The sequence below is a fragment of the Epinephelus moara genome, chromosome 17 (genome assembly GCF_006386435.1).
Source record: "Epinephelus moara isolate mb chromosome 17, YSFRI_EMoa_1.0, whole genome shotgun sequence".
NCBI lineage: Eukaryota > Metazoa > Chordata > Actinopteri > Perciformes > Serranidae > Epinephelus > Epinephelus moara.
Genome location: NC_065522.1, coordinates 18,101,959 through 18,125,731, shown reverse-complemented (window position 1 = coordinate 18,125,731; position 23,773 = coordinate 18,101,959). Strand labels below are relative to the sequence as shown.

Below are 23,773 nucleotides of genomic sequence, written 5' to 3'. Positions count from 1 at the left end.
ATTGGCATGCTGACTGCAGGAATGTCTACCAAAGCTGTTGCCCATGAACTACCATAAGTCGTCTCTAATGTTGTTTCCATTAATTTGGCAGTACATCCAACCAGCCTCACAGCAGCAGACCCCGTGTAACCACATCAGCCCAGGACCTCCACATCCAGCATCTTTGCCTGCAAGATTGTCTGACACCGGCCATCTAAACAGCTGATGCAACAATTATTTGTGCAACTTAGATTTTCTGAACAAATAGTCAGAAACAGTCCATCTGCACACTTGTTGCCTTCACCAAGGTTGTGCCCTGACAGCAGTTAGTCATTGTAAACGACTTGTGAGGTTGTATGACCAATGGGGGTTTTTCATGGAAGACATTTTGACTTGTCACAGTAGAAAAATCAGGTGTAAATATTACTTACACTGATTAGATGATTGATGAATTACGTAAACTGCTTTGATTTCTGGTTCCTGGTATTGTGCCTGTTGGATCCCTCACTGAAACACTTGAGTTGAGCCATTGTTTAGTGTTATTAGCAATACCTGGCTTATCCTATGAAAAGTCAAAAACTAAAGTTGTTTTTGCTTTGTTTGTTTATTGACCCTTTGTTGCTTGTTTATATGACTTCTGTATTTGCTTATTAAAGTGAGATTCCTTATAGCCAAGGGGTTTCTTATCTCACCTACACAACTTGTATAGTTCTGTTGCTTTTGTGCAAATAAACCTCAGAACTACTTAACACTTGTGTAGTTTACAATCTTACCTGCAAGGTAATGGGATACTATAGTTGCATGATACTGAGGTACTTTTTTTCCTCTGAAATATAGCAGAGTATGAGTAGTAGTTACATAAAAAGTACAGGTTTACTGGTGGTTAAAAACTGCAGTTTTGAGTAGGTAGTTTTGGTGCAGTAACAGGTTTATCCTCATTACCACCTTTAATATGTACAAATCTTAAGTTGCTTTCACCCACATCCAACCCTAACAGTTTGTCTCAAAGTGTTTTAACTTCCTGTGTCTGCATCATTTGTCTGTAGTAGGTGTTCGACAAGTTTGTATAAAAACACAAATACAGCACTCTAAGAACAATAACTTTATTAAATTCCAAATTTTCCATTTAAAATATTAGGACTTCCTTCAAATTTCGCTAGGATTTACTTTAGTTTGTGAGGATCCTTTTGCTCCTGTGAAGAGAGTTCAGAACATTTAACAAAGTGTCACTTTAGAGCTTAAATTTGATTTTCAAATGTCAGTCTCACCTTTTCTCATGCTACTGAAGAGATTTCTGAACCTAGAAACTTTGATATAGCGGGCAGGGGGGTGGACGGCAGGTAGTCTAGCTGGCCTGCTGGTAGTAGAAGGTGTAGTTTTCAGTGGTGCAGAGGGCCTGCTGGCAGGAATCAGCAGCCCTGCAGTGCAGAAAGGGGAGAAATGCTCAAATTGTGATATGAGTGAGCAATAACCGGTCATCTCCAGCAGGCGATGAAACTACTCTACCTGCTGTGGGCTTTGTAGTGTGGATGATGCTGCCGACACCATCTGTGTCAGACTCAAACCTGTACACTGAGAAGAGGCGATGGAGGCCAGCCAGAGGATATGTGCACTGTATTATCACCCTGTAAAACAAGAGGACAGGTTATTTGCCGCTACCTCAGCTATCTCATGTTAAACAGCATCTCTTTGACAATTTAGCATTTAACATACCTCTCAGTGGCATTATCAGAAGCTCCCTTGTTCATATTGAGGGATTTCCTGCTGTAGACAATCTCGTTATGATAGGTCACATTTTCCTTGTCGAGCTGTACGTGAAACATGCAAATAGTGAATATTTGTGACATTCAGATTGGATAGTTTTTAGATTTGTAGCAGCAGTACCATGACGATGGATCCACAGCCGTTGAGTGGAAAAGAGAAGAGAGCCCTGGTGCCATCCGTCTCTTTGGGTCCACAGTATTTGTCTCGGAGGTTGGCTCTCGCAGGAACTCCTCCACTTGGGATAGCCAGAGACAAGTCAGCCGCCACAGTCATCCTCCCGTCAGTCGAACACACTAAAGAAAGATGCGTTTAATTGCGTCAGCTTTATACAGAAATCACAACTTCTTAGAGTTAGGATAGGATGTTCTTACTAATGAATTCAGTATTGGAGAACGGGCAAGTCTTGACAGTTGAACCCTGAACCTCTGATGTTTCATGATCCCGCATGAGGATCTCGAAGGTGCCAGAGAAACCCTTCAAACTCATGTCCTATAAAAACACATGCAGCTCAGCCACTGATCATCATGTTCAAAACTCAACACAAGAGTCGATGCTTCCACCAAGTCATTCCTCATCTCACCTTGTACTCGTAGCCATGAGTGAAGAGCGGCACGTCAAGCAGCAGACTCTGGCTGTCATTGCTCATGGTGTAGCCGTGCTGGACTGCCAGCTCTTTCGTCAGTGGGTCTGAGTCGATACTGATCACCCACAGGTAGTCAAAAGGCCGGTGGTCCAGTCTGAAGCTGATGCCGGACTCAGAACAGACAGCGTCAAAAGCTGGAGGAGCTGTTAAAGAAAAGACAAAGGGTTACAATACAACAGCAATGACAACTATCTAACTTTATCGAATTTAGTAGACTTACAGATGTTGGCAAACAATGCCACGATAGATGCCGGGTGATAGTAAGACTCATTGTCAGGCAGAACTGTCAGCGTGTAGTTGATGTCCAGCTTATACTGAAGAACTGCATCTTCTTTAGAGAACTAGGAGACAAAAACATGACTGAGATCAGACAGTTGCAAGACTCAGAAGTCAACCTACTTTGAAAAGACCATTTACCTTCTCTTCAACGACAGGGTCATCAAAAGGCACCTTCAGAGTGTAGCCATGAGTGCTGTTGGGATGAACAACCTTTGTGATGGTGTGACTGCTTGTGTTTGTAAGTGGAACTGTGAATTCTTGTCCATTCAAATTAACAGAAGCCAACTCAACGTCTTCAGGGACGTCTCCAAGGTAGACCACGAAGGTGTGCTCCTCAAGAACTGTTCCTGGAACAAGAGGATATTCAGATGATTGCTGCATCAAACTGACGATTGAGTTTGTCATTAGACTTACTGTTTTCAGTGAAAACAGGGCGTGGTAGCAGAGGAGTAGCCAGCATCCTGTGAAATCGGAGCCTGGTCTCTACTTGATCCTCATCCACTGAGATTTGCTCCAAATCGAGATGATAGATGTAGAATTCGTAGAGGTCGCCAGACACCAAGCTCTGCAACAGATGCATGCAAGTATTCCTTCAAACTACAAGTAAAACACTAATTCAGATATTAAGAGTTAGTTTCTTCTATTGCATGCTCTGATGAGCAATTTTGTGATTTAGGCTACCAAGCCCCGTGTGAATCTACTTTAAGTTTGTGCTTGCTCACCTTCCTGTATCCTCCATCAGCATTATAGGGGATGCTGATCTGGACTGTGGCGTTGTGCTTCTCCACAATGTAGCCTCTCTCCTCTGCAACTGGCTGCCCCACAAGTTCACCATTGAGACCAAGGTTGAGCTGTGTGGTGTCTGGAGTCGCGGACAGAACATCTGGAGTTTTCCACATCATGTAGCCACTGTCATCATATGACCCTTCATCTGTAGACATTACAACAGTATTATAGCTTTAACTAGGGTCTTTCAAAAAAGGGAAAAAGAGAAGCCACAGAGTAAGGAAAAATACTGACGCATGGAGCAAGCAGCCTCCAGGTCGACCATGAGGACGATCCAGCTTTGTCTGGAGAACAGAGTTGCATGGACCACCTCTACTGGAACACCATTCACCTGGAGAGAGACTCAATTAAAACCTGCCTTGGACTAAATGCTTTGCAAAACATACGTTTAGCATTGGTGGTTTACCTCAGTGCTGAATGAGTCAGGTTGTCCATATGGTGCACGAAATACCAGCCTTCCATCAGTTAAGTCAAATGCATAACCCTGCTTTCTAGCGTCAGAGATGTTCATGGGCGGCAGCTGCTCCTCATTTCTCTGAAACATCACCTGCCAGTCTGAAGTGGTGGAGCTATGTGCCTTGAAAGAGATTTAAGGTGTTGAAGTGGCACTTGACTGAGAAATTCTAAAAAATTTTTTTTTTTAAACATACAGGTTTGAGGGCATTCCAGTCATCTTTCTTTGTTCCAGAGGGACAGGTGAGTTCACTCCTCACAGACACCTGGGAGAAAAACAAAACAGTCAACATCTGAAACTACTCCAGAAATTACAAGAAAAATCTGAGATGTAAACCAGCTTACTTCCATGTAATTGCTCTCACAGGTAACCTCTCTGGGAGACCAGGGGAGAGAGGGAGAACAGGTCTTGTGCATGGAATAGGGGACCTCCTTTCCTTCATGTGTCACAATCAGGTTGAAGTTAAAAGTGAACTCTTCGTCATTCTGAAAGACCAAGTAGAAAATTATAGGATGCCACACCTAACCTGTACAGTAAGAGTCAAACTGTATTACAGGCTATTTATACACACTGTGTTGTCAGTGTGACAGCTGAAGTAAGAGGCTCGGAGCTCCACATGGCCGGCTAGAGGGAGAACACTGACAGTGTAGCCACACTGAGCTGCATACTGCTCAGTGATGGCGTGCACGCCTGTCCCATCTGGAAGAGAAATGTTAGATCAGTAATGCAGCTCACCATTCGCTCCAATCCTGTTATTGAAAAGTAGGTAAGAGATCTCATTGATTTGTTCAGTGGTTCCCAGTCTTTTTCCTTAAGGGATCCCTTGTCCATCATTGCGTAATACCCCTGACTAAGTGACATATCTTTTAAGGATATTTCATATTCTATTCAATGCATAACAGCAGAGAACTATTGATAAACTGTACACTTAAATAGTGAACACAATAACTGCAGGAAAATTGTGTAAAATGAGCGATTTGAATTAATTTTGAGCTGATTATTTCTTGTAAATATTAATTACACAAGAGATGGGTTCCTGATATTTTATTTTAATTCTGTCTATACTGTTTTGTTTCTTTTTGAGAGTTTTTCATAGTTTCTTTTCCCTGGTGTTTGGCCATTTTTAAAAGGGCTCTTCGGTTGTTTTAACTGGGTACTTTTCTAATAAAGAAGAAGGCTGTTTGGCAGAGAGTAAAGGCTTTCTTTACAGAAATGGCCTAAATCTCAGCATTTTGTACAACTGAATATATTTTTAAAGAAACGTTTTCTTATATCCCTTTAAATCAAGATGGCGAACATGTTTGCCTAGCCCTGTTTTAGGTAGTGATGGCTGAGCATGACAAAGCTGCCTGGGACTTACCAACAGCCTCAAAGCGAGGTTCCTCTCCAGTGAAGGAGAGATCAACAGCTGCCATGAAGTGGCGATCATGACACTCCATATGAATAACTCCTGTGTGCACAAACAAGTTAAAGTTCAAATATGGACATCCTATTAATTATTGTAGGTCAGTGAGCCAATATTTTCGTTACCATCAGGAATGCCAGCACATGTTGCAGCTGACCACACAGACAGGAGTAAAGCAACACTGTAGGACAAAATCATATGTCTCTTACATGCAAAAATGTCAACACATATAAAACTCAATAACCTGTAGGTCTCTAAAACAACTCACCCAAGGCAAATCTCAAAAGCCATAGCCACTGATGTGCTGGCAGTGTCTAAAGCTAGCCTAGCTGCTAGCAAACTACACCTGCTAACCAACACAAGCTAAAGTGAACACTTGCTTGGTGTGTATCCTGGCAAAACTAGCACCATGTCCTGCTACACCACATTTTATGGTCCATTTTTTCACCCATGAGGTTGAAAGGCAACTCTAAGCTCATCAGCTGCAGCTGATTGAAAGACAGCTTGATTGCTGATGAGCTACACATGTGGCGTTAACACTGAGGGCCTCTGATTGGTCAGTGAATAAAATGACTTATAAAAGCTGGTGTAGCAGACAGCAACACATGGTGCCAGTTTGATTGGGATACACCAAGCAAGTGTTCACTTCAGCTTGTGTTGGTTAGCAGGTGTAGTTTGCTAGCAGCTAGGCTAGCTTTAGACACTGCCAGCCCATCAGTGGCTATGGCTTTTGGGTTTTACCTGGGGTAAGGTGCTTTAATTTCATGCAATTTATAAACTGTGACATTACATTAGTGTACCAGTATGCTTGCAGTTTATATCTGCTTCTGTCTTGCAGTGTGACCTTGCTCCTGTCTGTGTGGGCAACTGCAAAATGTGATCCTATTCCCAATGGTAAGTGTTGAAATGTCTGAAAACAGAGGCTTGTAGTCATCAGGTCATGTATTCAGATCTGAACTTGTCTGTTCATGCAGAAGTTCTTCTTATGGAGTGTCGTGATCGCTTCTTCATGATAGCTGTTGATCTCTCATTCACTGGGAGTGAACCTCACTTTGAGGCTGTTGGTAAGTCCCGGGCAGCTTGGCCACAAATTAGCCCCCCTGAAAACGAGTATCTTTTCGATCACCCTGGTGTGGCCTCAAAATGAAGCTGATTAGTTGATGTGCAGGGGCATGTTGGGTGTAATGTGACTGTCTTCCAGATGGGACAGGCGTGCACGCCATCACTGAGCAGTATGCAGCTCAGTGTGGCTACACTGTCAGTGTTCTCCCTCTAGCTGGCCATGTGGAGCTCCGAGCCTCTTACTTCAGCTGTCACACTGACAACACAGTGCGTACAAGTTGCATATAAAACAGTCATCTGTCTCACTGTACAGACCAGGTGTGACATTCTGTCATTTTCTACTTTCAGGATGACGAAGTGTTCACATTCAACTTCAACCTGATTGTGACGCATGAAGGAAAGGAGGTCACCTATCCCATGAACAAGACCTGTTCTCCCTCTCTCCCCTGGTCTCCCAGAGAGGTTACCTGTGAGACCAACTACATGGAAGTAAGGTTAATTTAATCACAACATTTTGCTAGTGTATTTCAGAAGCTTGCTAACCCTGAGTTCTCTGTAGGTGTCTGTGAGGAGTGATGTAGTCTGTCCATCTGGGACAAAGGAGGATGACTGGAATGCTGTTGTCCAAACGGTATGTTCAGCATAGCAGTCTGGGAAATGGGTGGAATTTCTCACCTACAGCTGGAATACAATAACATTATTTAACAGCTGTTAAATCTGCATTTGCTTTTAAGGCTTACACCTCAGCTGCCTCAGACTGGCAGGTGATGTTCCAGAGGATGGACCAGGAGCTGACGCCCATGAGCCTGGCTGAAGCTCATGAGCTGGGTTATGAATTTGACTTGACTGATGGAAGGCTGGTATTTCGTGCTCCATATGGACAACCTGACTCATTCAGCACTGAGGTAAACAACTGATGCTTAATGTCAGTCTTGTAAAGCATGTGGTCCAAAGCAGGTTTTGATTTGGAGTCTCTCTCCAGGTGAATGGTGTTCCAGTAGAGGTGGTCCATGCAACTCTGTTCTCCAGACAAAGCTGGGTGGTCCTCATGGTCGACCTGGAGGCTGCTTGCTCCACGGGTCAGTATTACTATTTTTATGCTGTGGCTTCTCCTTCCTCTTGACGGGACAGCAATAAAACTGTAATATTGGTGTACTCTAGAAGAAGGTTTGTACGAGAGTGGCTACATGATGTGGGCAACTCCTGAGGTGCTGCACCCGCTGTTGTCTGGTCTACATGGGACTCAGGTCAACATTGGAGTCAATGGTCACCTTGTGGAGCAGCCAGTTGCAGAGGAGAGAGGCTACATCGTGGAGAAGCACAACACTACAGTCCAGATCAGCATCCCCTATAATGCTGATGGAGGATACAGGAAGGTCAGGAAACTGTGCAGTATAGACACATTCAGGCTCCTCGTATGTAAATTAGGAATTTTATATTTTTGTATGGGGGACTTTATGATCTCTTACCACTACTTGACATTCTTCCCTGAAATTGTATTTTTGCAGAGCTTGGTGTCTGGCGACCTCTACGAGTTCTACATCTTTCACCTCTACTTGGAGCAAATCTCAGTGGAAGAGGACCAAGTTGACACCAGAATTCGTTTCCACAGGACGCTGGCTACGCCTATGCTGCCACGTCCTGTTTTTACTGAAAACCGTAGGTCTGACAAACCCATTCATCAAGTTGATGCAGCAATAATCTGATTGCCTTTTTCATTTCAGGAACAGTTCTTCAGGAGCGCATATTCACTGTCTACCTTGGAGACATCCCTGAAGACGTTGAGTTGGCTTCTGTTAATTTGAATGGACAAGAATTTACGGTTCCACTTACAAACACAAGCAGTCACACCATCACAAAGGTTGTTCATCCCAACAACACTTACGGCTACACTCTGAGGGTGCCTTTTGATGACCCTGTTGTTATGCAGCAGGTAAAAGGTCTTTAATTTTGACCAGATGTGCGTTCAGATAAATGCTGGTTTATACATGGAAACATCCTGCTCGACTCAGCCAGAATTCTGTCTCCTAGTTCTCTAAAGAAGACGCAGCAATGCAGCACACACTGGACATCAACTACACACTGACAGTTCTGCCTGAGAACTTGCCTTTTCACCAGATGGTGTCAGTCATGGCCTTATCTGATGCCTGTAAGTCACTGACTTGATTTTTAGCTTTGGTCAATCCTACTCGTACATTAAGTGGTTAAACCTTTGTCTTGTATTTAACAGCTCCTCCAGCTTTTGACGCTGTCTGTTCTGAGTCTGGCATCAGCTTCAGACTGGACCACCGGCCTTTTGACTACCTGTGGGTGATCAGTATCGACTCAGACCCGCTGACATCAGAGCTGGCAGCCCAGCACGGCTACATCATGAGCAATGACAGCCAGAGTCTGCTGCTCGACGTGCCGCTCTTCACTCATGGCTACGAGTACAAGGTGAGATGAGGAATGACTATTGACAGCAATTCTCTAGTTCTCAACATCAAGATCTAAGATGCACGTGTTTTACAGGATGTGTTCTTGAATGGCTTCACTGGCACCTTCGAGATCCTCATGCGGGATCCTGAAACATCAGAGGTTCAGAGTTCAACTGTCAAGACTTGCCCATTCTCCAACACTGAATACATTAGTAAGAACATCAGTCTTTTTCTGCACTGTAAGAGCAGGTGGTATGGTTGGCACATGTGCTTAAACATGTCTTCTTTAGTGTGTTCCACTGACGGGAAGATGACTGTGGCAGCTGACTTGTCTCTGGCCATCCCAAGTGGAGGAGTTCCTGCTAGAACCAACCTCCGAGACAAATACTGTGGACCCAAAGAGACGGACAGCACCAGGGCTCTCTTCTCTTTTCCACTCAACAGCTGTGGATCCATTGTCAAGGTACTGAGTTCTAATGTAAACGGTTGCATTTAATTCAACAAAAGGCGATTTACATCTGGAGCCTGCAACCACATTATTTTGTTTCTCCAGCTCGGCAAGGAGTATGTGACCTATGAAAACGAGATTTTCTTCAGCAAGAAGCTGCATGCTCTGAAAAACCCAGCAGACTCCAGCTATGATATTGACAGGTATATCTTCAACCCAACCTTTCTGGTTATTTATCCCTCTAGTACCCATAAGGCAAACTATGTATCCCTCTTGTCTTGCAGAGTGACGATGCAGTGCACATATCCTCTGGCTGGACTGTTCCGCCTCTTCTCAGTGTACAGGTTTGAGTCTGACACCGTTGGTGTGGGCCGCATCGTGCATTCTGCGCACTCCACTGAAAGTAAGTGGTTCACCTGAATAAACCCCATCCCCAATTTACTGCATGCTGAATCTGTTTTGTCTTGTGCTCTAGGTCTACAGAGTCCCACCATGAAGCCTACTATAGTGCTTCAAACTCCAGTGTCAACTACCAGACGCAGCAGACGACCTGGCTACCAACCTGCTCATTATGTCAAAGTATCAAGCTTTCTGAGGAATCTACCGAAGAAAGGTCAGTACTTGATTTAAAACCTGTCTAAATTTCATGATCTGCAGATAACTTACTAAATACTATATTCTCTTCACAGGAGCCAGAGGATCTTCTCAATCCAAAGTACATGCCAACATAGCTTGAGGACGGTTTTGATATATTTTTAACTGTAAATCTCAATAAAATTTCTTTAAAAAAAAAAAAAAAGAGCAGACTGTCATTGGAGACTTCAACCAACACCACTATACACTTTTTTTCTTTTTCTAATGCATTTATGTTCAGCAGGTTTGCTTCAGCATGTTGCCATAGTAACTGACTCAGGGTTGGCTGAACTAGCTTTGTGAAACAAAACTGTTTCCCTCCATCTTAGGCTAAACCTTTTCAGAATTTTCACTAATCCCACTTTCTGAAATGGGGCCCAGATCTGAGCTATTAAGCCTGGTTTATGTACACAAATTGGGAGTTTCTCATGTACAAAAATTGTAGCCTGATTGAGCACCACCAGGTCACCACTTGACCCAACAAACACTAATCTGTCTTGCCATGTGACTAGAACATGTGACATCTAGCTGTTAGTGCAGTGCTCAGAGTGGAGATGGCAAAAAATTAGTCACATCTAGACTTATGTTGGGAAACAGAACAGCTGTGCTTAGAAATGTATTTCTCTTTCAATGCTATTATCTTGATCATGAGTTGATAACATTAACTTGAGAAAATGAGCTTTATGTCAAAGAGAATCAATCAGCTATCATGAAACGAGTCGCTATTGCAAGTTTCAGACGAAGTGCTATGCCAGCATGCACGGCTGGTGTCTTGACAACTGTGGCAACAGACTTGAGCTGAATGTCGGCTCAAGTATTGACCATTTTAACAGATCAGACTTCAAGTATAAGACTGGCAGAACTTGTGCTGTGCCATTCTGTAAGACGTGCATTTAGATCAGTCCTTGTCATTGAAGATAAAGATTGGCTCGGCTGCAACTTGACAGGCTTTGAGCAGCTGCTGACTGAAGCAGACAGATGGGAGCTGGTCAACCTCATCAGGTACTATAAATGTCTGCTTTAATGACATACCTGCACTAAACTACACATTTATGCCTTGATAATGTTCAATTATGACTCTTTCCTGACAGTGATCTTGGAGGCTGAAATTGGGTGTGATTAAATTAACCAGACTCATTAAGTTGTCTGTAATTATTCTGTGATCTCAGGAGAAATTCTTGAGAAATCGGCTCTTCGTTTTCTAAAACTGACAACCTGTTATGAGAAAACGAGCTGTCATGTCTAACGAAATAATCAACTTGTGATCTTAACAGCTTGAAAAAAGTGTAAGCATAGCCACTCTCAGTTTCCTTGGGTTGGTAACCATAACACTAGTCTCTATAGATTCTACATTCAGTGAAAGTAGAGTCTGTAAGCAAACCCCGGAGATCTTGCCTGCGGAAGAGCCCTGGTTTCCAGTGCTAGATCATATTGATCAATCACGTTTGAGCCGGCTGCAGTTGTCGCCAGGTTAAACGCTCCGTGCAGTGAACTAAGGAGGCGGAACATAATTGGCATCACTGCAAACTCTGAATCCATCACAATGGTTCAGCATATTTACTTATATATAAACGGAAGTCGGAAACGGAAATTCACCTACTCAAAATGGAATTCCCAAAAATCGGGGGTCTGCCCCCAGAGGCTGTATCGCTGTCTGCCGGAAGTCAGACGTCGAATACAGCCGATGGGTTCTGTGCCATAACACTAGAGTTCAGTCGTTGCTGGATGGTAAATGAAAGTGGATACTTTGATAGTTTGGCATGGCATTTGCGAATAGATTCCCAGACAATGGTGTCACTATCTGATGTGTTCCCTGAGAGGACGTCAAAAGTTAAAAACCCTTTACTGAAGAAGTCCAATCATGGACTTTAAAATTGGCTTCCTATGTATGTTTCTATAGGCTGGTGAACTCAAAGCCTCATCAATGAGCCACACAAATATCTGGCACAATACGTCGATGGATCAGGAGGTGGAATGATTAGTTTGGCAGTATTCAATCCTCCAGATCTGAGGCTGGAGACAGAGGAATTGTCAGAGCCACTGTGCTCGGTGACAGTCCTCAAGACATGAGGGCAAGATTTAATTTCCATGTCCTTATTGTGGGGGTCTCAAAAAAAATGTGTCCACACTAAGACTGAATGGAAATGTGAGGGGGCCTCCTGTGCTCAGGAATCTTTAAATGCCACTAACGTCTCCCTCATTGGTCACCTGGAAAGAAAGGCCCCTCAGTTGACACATCTCACACAGTACCTGGGCCTCACATCACCTTTTCAAGGGCTATTGTCACATGATATCAAATATGTCTGTTTTCCACAAACACTTATGTTGGTTTTATGAATGTGCATGACCTTGGCATCCGACCACTCCACCGACTTGACTGATTTGTTTGGTACTGTAACATGAAACAACTGTTTCCCTGCTGAAATAAGAAACAACCTATGAGCGCAGCAGGGGACTGACAATTAGCCTATCAGCGCCATGGGTGGGACTAATACTGTTGTGAAGCTGCTGTCAAGAGGTACAACAAAACCAATAAGGAGTATTAACAATGATGAGCGCTACAGACCGTTTCAAACATACATAAATATTGTAAGTGGTTTCCTCTGTATTTCCTGTTAGGTTTGTTGATGCAGAATCTGACAGGAAGTAAACAAGGATCAAAGGTGTTTTAGCACCAGAATAGCAATGAAATGATCTATGGACAAGATGGATGCTATTGAGGCTGTAAATCAACATATCTTCTCAATACTGCCTCACATCATACTTTGTTTTACTTCGCTGCACCCTTAAAACCCCAGCAAAACAAGTACATCAGCATGGCTACTCATCGACATCAAATGTTAGATTCAGGCGTGGGTTTCTAGTGATGGTTTGGGAAAACTGAATCCCCGGCTCCCACAGCAATCAGAGTGGACGCAATGTCAGACTGGAAACTGAACATTAGGAGCTGACAATTCTGTCGGGTATCAGACAGAAATGTTAGGCCACAGGAAGACCTTCACATGGGCTCATCTCATTGTACTTGGGCATGCATGGATATCTAGGAGTCATGCAGTGACTACACTTAATTTTACTTGAACATTACATTTCTTACTCATTTTAGTCACTGATTCAGGCAATAAGGAGACTTGTGCTTGAGCAATGTTCAGAGCGCAATGCTAAATCAGTTGACAGCTAGAGTATCAAACTGATGCAGCAAAACACGCTTTTAAGTCACAATCTTCCGTGTCAAAATCTGGTGCTTGCATAACCCACAAGTACTACAGACAGCTCAGTAAGATTCGGGTGTGCTATGCCAGTCCCAGCTAAAGCCTGGTATATACTGTGGAATTTTGGGATGTCCCAGACAGAAGATGGTCAGTGTGAAAGAAACGTGGTGGCATCTTTGGTTGTAGCTCTAACAAAAAAAAAAAAAAAAAACTGTGGTCCTATGTCACAGTGAAAGAGGTTCAAGGATAGCCATTGTCACGATCTTATGATCAAAGACATGAGATAAAATTCTTGACAGTGTCAGAAATTTGTGATGAACATCTCACAGTATGACTGCTGTTAAGACCCACGTCTAACCAACCAATAGAAATGCAGCATGCAATGACACTGCTGCTGAAACTAAACAGATGGATAGCAGCTCGCCATGGAGGCAAAATGTGCGGGATTCCAGCAAAGAGGAAACCTCGGAGCTGTGGCAGAAGCCTTGCCTGTATGTGTGCTCCAGCTCTTACCATGATCAAGTAAAGAAGGACGAAGCATGGAAGGAAACAGGAGTTGTAGCTGCTGGGTGAGCACCCTAGCAGCTAGCAAACACAAAACTTGTTATTTGACAATGTGACCCTCTGTTGTGCTTCAGTTGAAATAACCCATGCAACATCTTTGCTCACTACCTATGGGAAGTGATTGAATCATGTCGTAGCCTGCAATTCAAGTGTCCTCAGTCTGCATACAAACTTTCATACCCAAGATTTAGATTTATGGCGTATAGCTTGCGCCAAACCTAGTTTGCTAAAATCTCAGTCAGAGGCTCAATGTAGCCTCAAGCAGAAATGATAATGTGCCACAAGTCTAATAAGCGCTCTTCTTCCCAGCCAAAAGGTTCTCATTTTTAAACCTGTACTGTACTTTTAGTCTTGAGCTCCAACTGATAATGACAGGAGTTTAAGGAACTCAGATTTTGAAAGGTTTTACACAACTTAACACAGAAGCAGTTATACTCCAAAACCCATAAACAGACTTTGAAAGTCAACACTACACTTAACTCATGGTTCAACCAAGCAGCTCAAGCATCATGCTCTGTATCTAGGAAACAATGTACAGATATGAACCTGCACTAAGCTTTTGGTTTGTTACTGCTGCTACTCAGCCAAGTTACCAAGGTTTGTCCTTACATGTTCAGGAAGTTAAAGTCTCAATGACAATACAAGAGCATTTAAGACAAACATTTATTGAACTTTATATTTAAAATCCATGCAATTACAATCCAGAATATAGAGTCAATTTAGCTTGAGATGATCCTCTAGATCCTGTGAAGAGAATTCAACAAGATGAACAAATGCTTACATTTAACCAAATTTCAAATAACCAAGCAACCAACCTACCTTTCCTTCTGTTTAGAAAGCTTGATACTTTGATGTACTGAGCAGGAAGCTGGTAACCAGGTCTAAGTGAGACAGGTCTTCTGGTGCGCCTGGTAGTAGGCACTGTAGTGGGCTTGATGGTGGGACTCTTTAGACCTGGAGTGCAAGGTCAGATTGTCAGCAGGCGATCATGTAAAGTGTTGTAGTTTATTCATATGAACTGCTTACCTTCGGTGGAGTGCGCAGAATGCATGATGCGGCCCATACCTACTGTGTCAGACTCAAACCTGTACACTGAGAAGAGGCGGAACAGTCCAGCCAGAGGATATGTGCACTGCATCGTCACTCTGCCAGACAAGAGGGATACATAGTTTGCCTTATGGGTACAAGAGGGGTAAATAGCCAGAGAGGTTGGGTTGAAGATATACCTGTCAATGTCATAGCTAGAGTCTGCTGGGTTTTTCAAAGCACGCAGCTTCTTGCTGAAGAAAATCTCGTTTTCATACGTCACATACTCCTTGCCGAGCTGGAGAAAGAAAATAATGTGGTTGCAGGCTCCAGATGTAAATCGCCTTTTGTTGAATTAAATGCAACCGTTTACATTAGAACTCAGTACCTTGACAATGGATCCACAGCTGTTGAGTGGAAAAGAGAAGAGAGCCCTGGTGCTGTCCGTCTCTTTGGGTCCACAGTATTTGTCTCGGAGGTTGGTTCTAGCAGGAACTCCTCCACTTGGGATGGCCAGAGACAAGTCAGCTGCCACAGTCATCTTCCCGTCAGTGGAACACACTAAAGAAAGACCCGTTTAAGCACATGTGCCAACTATAGAGACCCACCTGCTCTTACAGAGAACAAAAGAGAAAACTGATGTTCTTACTAATGTATTCAGTATTGGAGAATGGGCAAGTCTTGACAGTTGAACTCTGAACCTCTGATGTTTCAGGATCCCGCATGAGGATCTCGAAGGTGCCGGAGAAGCCATTCAAAGTAATGTCCTATAAAACATGTGCATCTTAGTCACTGACCTCCATGTTGAGAACTAAATGATTGCTTTCAATAGTCATTCCTCATCTCACCTTGTACTCGTAGCCATGAGTGAAGAGCGGCACGTCGAGCAGCAGACTCTGGCTGTCGTTGCTCATGATGTAGCCATGCTGGGCTGCCAGCTCTGATGTCAGCGGGTCTGAGTCGATACTGATCACCCACAGGTAGTCAAAAGGCCGGTGGTCCAGTCTGAAGCTGATGCCAGACTCAGAACAGACAGCGTCAAAAGCTGGGGGAGCTGTTAAATACAAAATAAACGGTAAACGAATTCATGCACAAGTAGGATTGACCAAGTCTAAAAATCAAGTCAGTGACTTACAGGCATCAGATAAGGCCATGACTGACACCATCTGGTGAAAAGGCTCGTTTTCAGGCAGAACTGTCAGTGTGTAGTTGATGTCCAGTGTGTGCTGCATTGCTGCGTCTTCTTTAGAGAACTAGGAGACAGAATTCTGGCTGAGTCGAGCAGGATGTTTCCATGTATAAACAAGAATCACATCTTAACATAAAACTGCTCAAAATTAAAGACCTTTTACCTGCTGCATAACAACAGGGTCATCAAAAGGCACCCTCAGAGTGTAGCCGTAAGTGTTGTTGGGATGAACAACCTTTGTGATGGTGTGACTGCTTGTGTTTGTAAGTGGAACTGTAAATTCTTGTCCATTCAAATTAACAGAAGTCAACTCAACGTCCTCAGGGACGTCTCCAAGGTAGACAGTGAATATGCGCTCCTCAAGAACTGTTCCTGAAATGAAAAGGGCATTCAGATTATTGCTGCATCAACTTGACGAATGTTTGTCCTTAGACTTACGGTTTTCAGTGAAAACAGGGCGTGGCAGCATAGGCGTAGCCAGCGTCCTGTGGAAACGAATTCTGGTGTCAACTTGGTCCTCTTCCACTGAGATTTGCTCCAAGTAGAGGTGAAAGATGTAGAACTCGTAGAGGTCGCCAGACACCAAGCTCTGCAAAAACCAAGTATCTCATCACATCTTTCCTGTGAAGAAGTTTTTCAATGTGCAATAAATCTGATCCTTCCAGCTGACATAACTACATTAGGGTCATGACCGTGCTTTCTGACCTTCCTGTATCCTCCATCAGCATTATAGGGGATGCTGATCTGGACTGTAGTATTGTGCTTCTCCACAATGTAGCCTCTCTCCTCTGCAACTGGCTGCTCCACAAGTTCACCATTGACTCCAATGTTGAGCTGTGTCTTGTGTAGACCGGACACCAGCGGGTGCAGCACCTCAGGAGTTGCCCACATCATGTAGCCACTGTCATCATATGATCCTTCATCTGTGGAGATTACACAACATTACAGCTTTGCCTGTTAACCGTCATAAGAGAGAAACTACGGAAAATGTGAGATTGTAGCAATGACCCGTGGAGCAAGCAGCCTCCAGGTCGACCATGAGGACGACCCAGCTTTGTCTGGAGAACAGAGTTGCATGGACCACCTCTACTGGAACACCATTCACCTGGAGAGAGACTCAATTAAAACCTGCTTTGGACCACATGCTTTACAAGACTGACATTAAGCATCAGTTGTTTACCTCAGTGCTGAATGAGTCAGGTTGTCCATACGGAGCACGAAATACCAGCCTTCCATCAGTCACGTCAAATTCATAACCCTGCTTATGAGCCTCAGAGAGCTTCATAGGCATCATCTGCTCCCCATCTCTGTGAAACATCACCTGCCAGTCTGAAGTAGCTGATGAGTAGGCCTACAGGGGAGATAGACGCCTCCACTTACTATATTGTTAATCCAGATACACATAGGCGACAAGAATCAAATATTCAAGAGTACAAGTTGAGACATACAGGTTGTAGAGCAGCATTCCAGTCATATTTCTTTGTGTCAGATGGACAGGTCACTTCACTCCTCACAGACACCTACAGAGAAGCCAGGATTAGTAAACATTAACAACTTCCACAATAATATTACATCTATCTAGCTTACTTCCATGTAGTTGGTCTCACAGGTAACCTCTCTGGGAGACCAGGGAAGAGTGGGAGAACAGGTCTTGTTCATGGGATAGGTGACCTCCTTTCCTTCATGTGTCGCAATCAGGTTGAAGTTGAATGTGAACACTTCGTCATTCTGAAAGTAGAAAATGTCACACCTGGTCCGTACAGTAAGAGTCAAACTGTATTACAGGCTATTTATACGCACTGTGTTGTCAGTGTGACAGCTGAAGTAAGAGGCTCGGAGCTCCACATGGCCGGCTAGAGGGAGAACACTGACGGTGTAGCCACACTGAGCTGCATACTGCTCAGTGATGGAGTGCACGCCTGTCCCATCTGGAAGACAATCACATTATTAGATCCAACATGCCCCTGCACATCCAAACAGCTTCATTTTAATTTGTGGCCAAGCTGCCCGGGACTTACCAAAGGCCTCAAAGTGAGGTTCATTCCCAGTGAATGAGAGATCAACAGCTATCATGAAGAAGCGATCATGACACTCCATGTGAAGAACTTCTGCATGAACAAAACAAGGTGTGTTAAAATAGTTAAGTTATAATTAAAGGCCTGTATGCAAACAGTTGAAATCTTACCATCAGGAATAGGATCACATTTTGCAGTTGCCCACACAGACAGGAGCAAAACCCCACTGTAAGACAAAAGCAGATATACGTTGCAAACATACAGGTGGACTGATGTCAACTAACAGCTCACAAACTGCAATGAAAGCACCTTACCCAAGGTAAAACCCAAAAGCCATAGCCACTGATGTGCTGGCAGTGTCTAAAGCTAGCCTAGCTGCTAGCAAACTACACCTGCTAACCAACACAAGCTGAAGTGAACACTTGCTTGGCGTGTATCCTGATCAAACTGGCACCATGTGTTGCTCTCTGCTACACCAGGTTTTATGAGTCAGTTTATTCACTGACCAATCAGAGGCCCTCAGTGTTAACGCCACATGTGTAGCTCATCAGCAATCAAGCTGTCTTTCAATCACTGGACCGTGTCTCACAGCAGGAAAAGCACAGGTGGGACAAATGACATTAATGATGGCTCATTTCCATGCAATTGTTTCTCTCTGGTTAGAGGTTTTTTTTAATTATTTATTTATTTATTTTTTATTTGAAGATACTTGATGTAGATCAGTGGTTCCCAAGTGATGGGTCGTGGTCCAAAAGTGGTTCGTGGGTCCATTCTGGATGGACCATAAGTTGCTTGCGAACATGTCAACTTTGTAAAAAATGCACTTTATTCTTTCAGTTAACTTCCATCACAGGGCTTTTATTTTGAAGTGCCATTTCCTGCTGTAGAGCCAGTGAATACCAATATATTAAACTGTGTGGACCTTGGAACTAATGACTAAGGAGCAATCTGGACCCCCTGGCTGCACCAGTTTGGAACCACTTATGTAGACAATGCCAGCAGTAATGAGTAATAAATAAATAAATAAATAATGAATAATTTAAGAAACTCACAGACTGAATTACAAGTTCACAAAAAAACTCAACCTTTTTTTTATTTCTCATATCTTGTCAGGATAGACACTAAAGAGAATTCACTTCAATAACTTACAACAAAGACCTAATAAAAAGGTAAAATAAAACAGCATTCATTTATTTAATTTACAGGTTACGTATGCAGACACCCATGTGCAGAGTATCAGCAACAGCAGAATGGAGACAAGCGTCCATGTGATCCCGACTGAAACTCCAGAAATGAGGAAACAAAAGGTTAAACATCATGTTCCTTCCTTACATCAATTTATATGACACTAAATTTTATAACACATAATTAATTTTCGTAATATGATCCCCCCAAGTTCAGTTTCAATACAAAGTAGATAAAAATATTTTTACAAAACATTTAGCACAATGATTCGAATACAGTTTAAATAAAGTTTCATTACCTTGATGAAGGTTTTGCTTTCCTTCCAAATTCACTCTTGATTTTCTTTGGCCTGATTGTGCTGAAAAACATTCACACATTTACATTACAAATACTAAATATGAGTTGCAGATGGACTGGTCTGATGTTCTGACATTTGAGTTTTACAAACACACACCTGTGCTTGCAGCTTCCCTCTGTGTGCCTTTGACTGGCGTGGGTGAAAGGTCCAGAGAGGAGTGCAAAGGCTGTTGCATAGTCACAGTACGGCTATCATTTGCTGGGTAGTGACACTGAATTGTCAGCCTAGAACAGACAAGACTTACATCAACACCATCATGAGGTTAAAAGACAGACTGAGTTCAGTGTGTATGCTTCCAACCTGTATGGAGAATCTCTGTGTATGAGAGGATCACCCAAAGGCAGAAAATCTTGAGGGTAACTGATCTGGTTTTCATAAACAAGGAGACTTCCCTCAGTCTGAGGAAACATGAGAGGATCAGAACAGAGGCCGGAGCGAGTACTTTCTTTGTTAATCCAAGTTAATTAAATTATCTCACAGTTACAGTTGTCCCACAGGAGTCCAGGCTGAAGCTGAACAGAGCTCTAGCACTGTCCGTCTCCATGGGAACACAACTGGGGTCCAATAGCGTGGTTCGGTTGGGATGAGTGGGTGGGATGGTGTGGGTGGTGTCGACCACTGCCACCATCCTCCCTTCTGGCAAACATACTGTCAGAGAAACGCTGCGAGTGTGAAGATCATTATAAACTAACACACAAATATGCTTCGGTTTGAGCTTGTGGTTTGTACCTAGCAGCTCTCTCGCTGGAAAAGTGCATTTATGGACGAGACTGTCCTCCACTTTCAGAGACGCTGCGTCCACAACAGACACTTCCACTCCTGCGACAAGACCCTGCAATGTCAGCTCCTGTGTGGGAGAAGAAAAGGAGCAAACGTGCTTTATTACAGCAGAGCACCAAACGCACCAGACTCCATTTAAATAAACAGTCATTTTAGAGTGTATGGAGCCAACATATTTTCATATCTAACTAGGTGAATTAGGAGGTTATTTTATGAGTTTTAATTTGCTTCTACTGACTTTGAATTAAGTGCATTTTACGATGATAAAATTAGTGTTTATTTGAATGGAATCTGGTGGTTTTGGCAATAGCAATTTCCAGGGTCTTTCTGTTTCAAAGAAAAAGCATCTTATACTTTTAAAAAAGGGTTTATATCTGTAAGGATCCCTTCCAAAATGTTGTCAGACACTTAGAATAAAAACCTGAGCCCATCAGTGCCAAAACAAGCACTTCTAGGGGACGTAAATTGGCAGTGCTCCAATGCCCTGAGAGGTTAGACTGCAGCCTGTTTCGCTGTTGCTGGCTACAGTGGTCTCACTCAATACTGGACCTCTTGGCTATGATTGGTTACCTCATAGTTCATCCCAGGGCTGTCGAAGGGGATCTCCACAGACAAGTAGTCCTCCTCCGCCTCCACCACAAACCCACCCATCTCCACCAGGTCCCAGTCCAGCTTGCGAGCTCTGAAGAACAGCTCCCACTGCAGCTCGGTCTTGGTCCCGTGGCGCAGCAGCACCAGCAGGCTCTTCTCTGTGCACTTCCCCTCCAGCTTGGGGGAACGTGGAGCTGCACCAGGTTAGAAGGGGAATCATAAGTATATTGATTTAAACCACACAAACTGCTCTAAATCTATGATGATGACTGAATTTCTCACCTGTGTATTCGACACTCTGCTCTATAGTAGCTCGATGGTAAAAAACCTTTCCGCTGGGTAAGATGTTAAGAGTGAAGGAGAAGGAGAGGCTGTACGTCTCATAGCCACCACCTATATACTGGGATCAAACAGCAGGTTGTTTCAGACATTTTTGGTCTTCTAAACAAAATAAAAGTGGCTCAGTGTCAATCTGACCTCTGGGATTATTTTTGGGTGTGACAACGGGAAACGAAGCTGGTAGGAGTGGCTCCCGTTGGCGTGGGAGATCCTGGACACACTGAGGTCGTCTGTCTCACTCTGGGTCCAGGTTAAAAGGTCACCACCACCATCTACTGTCACTTTCTGGAGGGAAACATCAGGTGCAAAGACGTCTAATATGGCGGAGAACGATCCGTCAGATAGGACTGTGTCTGTGGAGAGAGAGAGAGAGAGAGAGATCAGTGATGGCAGTGTGTTTACCACATTGGAAATACACATAATCTGTATTTCTACCTCTTTTGTTCTTTTTTTATTAGCCAAATATTACTAAATATTAGTTAATATTAGTATTATCATGGCTTAGGCAAGCCTTACTGTTGGTGAGGACTGGGATTTGTGGGATGAGAGGAGTCTTGAGGAGCCTGAAGGAGCGATGCTGCGTGAAAGGCCAGCGCTCATCCTCCCACTGACTCATGAAGAACAGATCTGTGGGCATAGACTGGCTGTACTGTCCCCTCACAACACCACTCTGGAAGAATTACAGCAGACAAAACTCACGACAGAACATTTTGTACAACTGATTTCTTTAGACCTATTCACAAAAAAAAATTTTTTTCACAATTTTCTTCAACACAAATATAATTTTTCTTCCTCATCCTATAAATCATCTTATTATCTGTCACAAAATAACAAAGTGGGAGACAGTGACACTGTCCTATAGTACATCTTGTATACCTTAATGCGTCCACCATGGGCTCCAACAGGAATCCTGACCTCCACTCTCCCCTCCTGCAGGCCCATCTTGTATCCCCTCTCTTTACTTTCAGACTCACTCAGAGCCCGGCCGTTTACTCCAACCCTAACGCCTCTGTCTCTGAACCGACCGTGGACTAACGGAGAGAGAATATAAGGGACAGTCCACAGCAGGTCAGACCCATCAGCTGTAGCCTCACCTGGGGGTGAGAAAGGGGAGAGCGAGGAGACATGTCACTCTGATATTGTACAACTGTACAATAGTGCAATACTGATGAACTGTACTTACTCAGTGTGCAGGCAGCAGTGATTTCAACAGCCAGGAGTTGGTACAGGATGACTGCTCTGACAATCTCTAAATCCACTCCACTCTCCTGGGAAAAACACCCACACACCGCATCCAGAAAAATAACAAAACATTGCACTGAGACCCCTGCAAAGATTATCGTCTCTGAATACCTTGACAAAGTATGAGAAAGGGGAAGAGTAGGGGCAGCGGAGGGTGAGGTGAGAGCCATGCAGTGAGATGTGGTAGCCAAGAGCAGCAGCCTCTATCGGGGAGAACACCCTCGCATCCTCTGGTGACTGGTCATCTGTGTGGAACATCACAGCCATTGCTGCCTCGTCAGCTCCCTGCTCAGTGACAAAGATGTGTCTAATCAACTTGTTTATGAAGCCATAGAGCAAAACCTCATTTAAAACCGCACATTCATCCTGCACACAGGATGCAATTTATTTTAAATCCTCTTGTCTTGCCATTTACTAACCTTCAACTTCTTTTTGGATGTAATGGGCAGGATAGGTTGCTGCACAGACACCTAGAGAGGAAAAAATAAGGCTCTGTATCCTTTCATAAATGGCCTGAATCTTGCATATGTTTTGGAAAAAAAAAAACTTTAAAATTAAACACAAATCTCTTTCTCTTAAACACAGTATATCGTCAAATCTCTTCCACCACCATAAAAAGTGTGGATGTGATGACATAACTACACAGGTTAGTAATTCACCTCCATGTAGTTTTCCTCACACACGATCTCTCTGGTGCTCCAGCGCCCCTGGAGAGAGCAGCTGAGCTGAAAGGGATACGCTGCTGCTTTCCCATCCGCCCGCAGGTTCACAAACCAAAGACGCAGGTGATAGTCTGTGCCTCTCTGCAGAGGAGACATACACGAGTGGTAGGTTGTTAAGAATGGAATCCTGCCACATATCAAAGTATAAAAATGTAGAAAAATCTACCTCACTGTGGACGTGACAGGCCAGGAAGGAGGCACGAAACACCAGGTCTCCAACGTCATTGATTAGGACGGTGTAACCACAGAGCGTGGCCTCGTGATCAGACAGGAAGTGGAGTCCATATTGGTCTGGTGGTTTACATCAAAAGGTCATTTACATGTATGGATACCTAAGCAGAATCCAAACAATTCCATCAACAAAGAACCTCTCTGGTTCCTATTTTTCTCAAGCACCCCTTGCCCACCAAATTAGCTCTGGTTCTTGAAGCAGTTCCATTCAGGATTCGTGGAACCTTGGTGCTATCGAGCGAACAAGCTTGTGTTTTTCAGTATTTTTACGCAGAACCATTGTAATCAAGGATGTGTCATTAATGAAGGACGTTGCTCAACAGAAGTAAACTGTAAACATGCTCACTGATGTTGTCACGGTTTGCACATCAGGTCAAGATAAACTTACTATTTTTTGGTTCCAACTGAGAGCCAACTGTACTGTAGTTAATTTTTGGTCAAAATGCTCCGAG

The 23,773-nt window shown here is 43.5% G+C and overlaps 3 protein-coding genes across 4 annotated transcripts; 1 reads left to right on the top strand and 2 right to left on the bottom strand.

The window, feature by feature from the left end:
- Positions 1 to 1,066: 1,066 nt before the first annotated feature.
- On the bottom strand, positions 1,067 to 5,707 carry LOC126404663 (uncharacterized). The gene is made up of 19 exons (XM_050068039.1): positions 5,579 to 5,707; positions 5,436 to 5,491; positions 5,266 to 5,355; positions 4,477 to 4,604; positions 4,250 to 4,390; positions 4,102 to 4,170; positions 3,858 to 4,028; positions 3,686 to 3,782; positions 3,388 to 3,596; positions 3,080 to 3,230; positions 2,804 to 3,012; positions 2,607 to 2,727; positions 2,324 to 2,529; positions 2,115 to 2,232; positions 1,864 to 2,036; positions 1,693 to 1,787; positions 1,486 to 1,604; positions 1,248 to 1,397; positions 1,067 to 1,172 (listed from the first exon to the last, which is right to left on the bottom strand). The coding sequence occupies exons 1-19, from the start codon at positions 5,599 to 5,601 to the stop codon at positions 1,126 to 1,128; spliced, it is 2,373 nt and encodes a 790-aa protein (XP_049923996.1). The 5' UTR covers positions 5,602 to 5,707; the 3' UTR covers positions 1,067 to 1,125.
- Positions 5,708 to 5,923: 216 nt separating this feature from the next.
- On the top strand, positions 5,924 to 10,029 carry LOC126404665 (uncharacterized). 2 transcript variants are annotated; one of them, XM_050068043.1, is made up of 19 exons: positions 5,924 to 6,056; positions 6,149 to 6,204; positions 6,285 to 6,374; positions 6,512 to 6,639; positions 6,721 to 6,861; positions 6,932 to 7,003; positions 7,107 to 7,277; positions 7,355 to 7,451; positions 7,537 to 7,748; positions 7,881 to 8,031; positions 8,097 to 8,305; positions 8,404 to 8,521; positions 8,603 to 8,808; positions 8,884 to 9,001; positions 9,080 to 9,252; positions 9,343 to 9,440; positions 9,522 to 9,640; positions 9,713 to 9,850; positions 9,927 to 10,029. In XM_050068043.1, the coding sequence occupies exons 1-19, from the start codon at positions 6,034 to 6,036 to the stop codon at positions 9,971 to 9,973; spliced, it is 2,367 nt and encodes a 788-aa protein (XP_049924000.1). In that variant the 5' UTR covers positions 5,924 to 6,033; the 3' UTR covers positions 9,974 to 10,029. The 2 variants fall into 2 exon arrangements, with proteins under 2 accessions (XP_049924000.1, XP_049923998.1); XM_050068041.1 differs by having other exon boundaries at positions 7,534 to 7,748.
- Positions 10,030 to 14,293: 4,264 nt separating this feature from the next.
- LOC126404664 (uncharacterized) lies at positions 14,294 to 18,315 on the bottom strand. The gene is made up of 19 exons (XM_050068040.1): positions 18,188 to 18,315; positions 18,044 to 18,099; positions 17,877 to 17,966; positions 17,659 to 17,786; positions 17,446 to 17,586; positions 17,307 to 17,378; positions 17,039 to 17,209; positions 16,867 to 16,963; positions 16,564 to 16,781; positions 16,297 to 16,447; positions 16,022 to 16,230; positions 15,805 to 15,922; positions 15,518 to 15,723; positions 15,319 to 15,436; positions 15,058 to 15,230; positions 14,870 to 14,967; positions 14,670 to 14,788; positions 14,463 to 14,597; positions 14,294 to 14,387 (listed from the first exon to the last, which is right to left on the bottom strand). Exons 1-19 carry the CDS (start codon positions 18,208 to 18,210, stop codon positions 14,338 to 14,340), a joined length of 2,373 nt encoding a protein of 790 aa, XP_049923997.1. The 5' UTR covers positions 18,211 to 18,315; the 3' UTR covers positions 14,294 to 14,337.
- Positions 18,316 to 23,773: the final 5,458 nt, after the last annotated feature.

Coding starts and splice junctions, on each gene's coding strand:
- LOC126404663 (XM_050068039.1), bottom strand. CDS start 5,601: ATGGCTTTTGAGATTTGCCTTGG. Junction 3,783..3,857: donor CTGACTCATTCAGCACTGAG/GTAAACCACCAA, acceptor GTCTCTCTCCAG/GTGAATGGTGTTCCAGTAGA. Junction 1,605..1,692: donor TCTGATAATGCCACTGAGAG/GTATGTTAAATG, acceptor CTTGTTTTACAG/GGTGATAATACAGTGCACAT.
- LOC126404665 (XM_050068041.1), top strand. CDS start 6,034: ATGGCTTTTGGGTTTTACCTGGG. Junction 7,004..7,106: donor GGAATGCTGTTGTCCAAACG/GTATGTTCAGCA, acceptor TTTGCTTTTAAG/GCTTACACCTCAGCTGCCTC. Junction 9,441..9,521: donor TCCAGCTATGATATTGACAG/GTATATCTTCAA, acceptor CTTGTCTTGCAG/AGTGACGATGCAGTGCACAT.
- LOC126404664 (XM_050068040.1), bottom strand. CDS start 18,210: ATGGCTTTTGGGTTTTACCTTGG. Junction 17,967..18,043: donor ATGTGATCCTATTCCTGATG/GTAAGATTTCAA, acceptor TTGTTCATGCAG/AAGTTCTTCACATGGAGTGT. Junction 14,968..15,057: donor GCTGTGGATCCATTGTCAAG/GTACTGAGTTCT, acceptor TTCTTTCTCCAG/CTCGGCAAGGAGTATGTGAC.